Below are 2,711 nucleotides of genomic sequence, written 5' to 3'. Positions count from 1 at the left end.
GAAAAGACAAGTGGTTTACTACTAGTGTTGCAATCTTTGGGTTTTGGTTTTTTCTTCTGGTTTTTTTTTTGGTTTTTTTTGTCTACTACTTAGCAAAAATTTGCAGTAAAAGGCAGCTAGGAAGAGCTGATCTATCAATGTTATTACGTTTATGTAGTGTACCAAGGGTCTGCACCTCTATTGGAATGTATCCAGGGAATAGCTAATTGGAAAGCAGTTGAAAAATCAGTCACCAAATAATACTTGTTTTTTATGGGAGCTGTTATTTAAGCTTACCCTTGAAGTCTTGCAGTAGTAATTCTTTTGGCTGTGCTTTTTTTACACCAACGCTACTTTTTAGCATTAGTAATAGTGTTATTCGTATGCAAAAGTGATCTGAAAGCTGTACTTGTAGAGCAAAATCTATTAAATAATATACAGATCTTGTTCCCACACAAGAAAAGAGCCTAGATGTGAAGTGCAGTCCAGGCAGAAAAAAAAAAAAAGGTTGAATATTGCAAATTCTGAAAAGGTGAATCACTTTAAGCTTCTTTGATTATTAATTTATTATTTATTTTCATGAGTTTTCATCCTGATACCTTCAAGGTGGGTAAAGGTGTCCCTACAAGTAAGCTGTGTTAAAGTGAGTCTCTATTTGCAGTAGCTCTTGAGCTTTTGGTTACACTGGGCATCTAAAAGCACATGTGAAAAATCCTGCCTTTGACAGTTCCAGCTGAAAAAGCAAGAGGAAGGTGAGGTTGAACTGAACAATCTGGGAAAGGTAAGAGAATAGTGAAGGGACGTTGCACAGGAGCGGTGCACACAGTATACGTATAAAATCTGGCGGTGGTGTAGTCAGTCGTAGCAGTCACTGTAGAGCAGTCGGCTGCCACGCTAGAGAGTTTTTTGGACTGTTGAAGAGCCTGGGTCAGCCTGGTGCATTTTAAACCACAGCGGCCGTGTGTGGTCTGTGAATGCCTTCGTGCAAGATTCTGGACTGGTTTGAGTATGCTGTTCATACCTCCCCTCTTCCCTTGCTGTGTAGCTGAGGTCCTGCTCTGTGGCTGCTGCCTGTGTGCTGAATTGGCCCTGGGCAGGACAGATCTGTAAAAAGTGAATTTCTGTCTTGCTTGTGATGAACCCTGTGTTTTACACCTACTGATGCAGATGCTGCTGCTGCTCCTCCTCCCCACCCCGAAGCCCCTGCAAAAGTACAGAGTGTAGAGGACTTTGTTCCTGACGATCGCCTGGACCACAGCTTTCTAGAAGACCCAGCCCCGCAGAAGGACAAAGGGAAACCGCAGACCAAACACCGTGTCGACAGTGAGAGGTAAGGAAAGGAGGATGGAGGGAGGGTGAGACAGGGGTGTATCTGGATGTGCAGGCTGCATGGGGGCTCAGGCCTGGCTAACCTGTTGTGGCTGTTCAGAAAGTGATTGCAGAGCAGTTAGCTGCCCCTGAGCCTTTCAGCCGTGGTACAGTCAGCTGTAGCGTTCACTGTCTCCCGTTTGATGGCTCACACGGCTCCCTGGGAGTGAGGAGCAGCACTGACAGCTAGTTATCACCTTCCTGCTTTTGCTGTCTTGCTTTCATGCTCAGCGTTAAACTACTGGGTTGCTTTGGGTGAGGAAGGGATTTCTCTTCTGGCCAAATGTGCTAAAACATTTGGGATGTTTTCCTTCTGGAACACAATGCACTTTGTAGGGATATTATGTTTTGCCTAATGAATACCTTCCCACTGGAGAGGCCCAAAGCATGGCCAAGCTCCTTCATGGCCTGGTACTGCCATTCCTGAGGCACTATAAAGGGTTTGTGTTTGTTGGTGGATACCTGGGGACGTTCTGTGGCTCAATGGGATTTTGGAAGGAAGGATGGAGAGAGTGGTGCTCCCTTGGGAATGTCACTGCATGCTTGTCTGCAGATTCCAGAAACACCTCAGAGGCTGCCTGTCTTTTTCTCTGTCCATTTCTAATGTTCCTTCCCAGCATTTTCTCACTAAATTGGAGAGGTATGGATGTGATGGATGGACTGTTCAGTGGATAAGGAATTGTCTGGATGGTTGCATGCAGAGAGTAGTGGTCAGCGGCTCAACATCCAGGTGGAGATCAGTGCCAAGTTGTGTCCCTCAGGGGTCTGTACTGGGACCAGTGCTGTATAATATCTTCATCAACGTCAGAGACAGTGGAATCAAGTGCACCCTCAGCAAATTTGCAGATGACACCAAGCTGACTGGTGTGTTTGACACGCCTGAGGGACGGGATGGGATCCAGAGGGACCTGGGCAAGTTCAAGAAGCGGGCCTGTGGGAACTTCCTTCCTTCCCCAGGCCAGGTCCTGCACCTGGGTTGGGCCAACCCCTGGTATCAGTACGGGCTGGGGGAGAGTGAATTGAGAGCAGCCCTGAGGAGAAGGACTTGGGGGTGTTGGGTGATGAGAAACTGAACATGGGCTGGCAGTGTGCAATCACTGCCAAGAAGGCCACCCGTGTCCTGGGGGCATCCCCAGCAGCGTGAGCAGCAGGGCAAGGGAGGGGATTGTCCCCCTCTGCTCCGCTCTGGTGAGACCCCCCCTGGGGTGCTGCCCCCAGCTCTGGGGTCCTCAGCACAGGACAGACACGGAGCTGCTGGAGCGGGGCCAGAGGAGCCCCGGAGATGGGCCGAGGCTGGAGCAGCTCCCGTGCGAGGACAGGCTGAGAGAGTTGGGGGTGTGCAGCCTGGAGAAGAGAAGGCTCCG

The 2,711-nt window shown here is 49.1% G+C and overlaps 1 protein-coding gene across 1 annotated transcript in view; it reads left to right on the top strand.

The window, feature by feature from the left end:
* The window catches only part of LOC104466331 (rab-like protein 6), a gene marked incomplete at both ends in the record, with an annotated part of 29,838 nt that extends 27,477 nt beyond the window's left edge, over nt 1–2,361 (top strand). Inside the window, 2 exons of the mRNA XM_010079714.1 lie at nt 1,147–1,309; nt 2,156–2,361. Of these exons, the coding sequence (XP_010078016.1) occupies nt 1,147–1,309; nt 2,156–2,361 (369 nt within the window). The remainder of the gene's footprint in view (nt 1–1,146; nt 1,310–2,155) is intronic.
* Between the last annotated feature and the right edge of the window lie 350 nt (nt 2,362–2,711).

This window comes from Pterocles gutturalis, unplaced genomic scaffold (genome assembly GCF_000699245.1).
Source record: "Pterocles gutturalis isolate BGI_N339 unplaced genomic scaffold, ASM69924v1 scaffold18434, whole genome shotgun sequence".
In the NCBI taxonomy this organism is placed as follows: domain Eukaryota; kingdom Metazoa; phylum Chordata; class Aves; order Pterocliformes; family Pteroclidae; genus Pterocles; species Pterocles gutturalis.
This window is presented reverse-complemented; position numbering and strand designations above follow the sequence as displayed.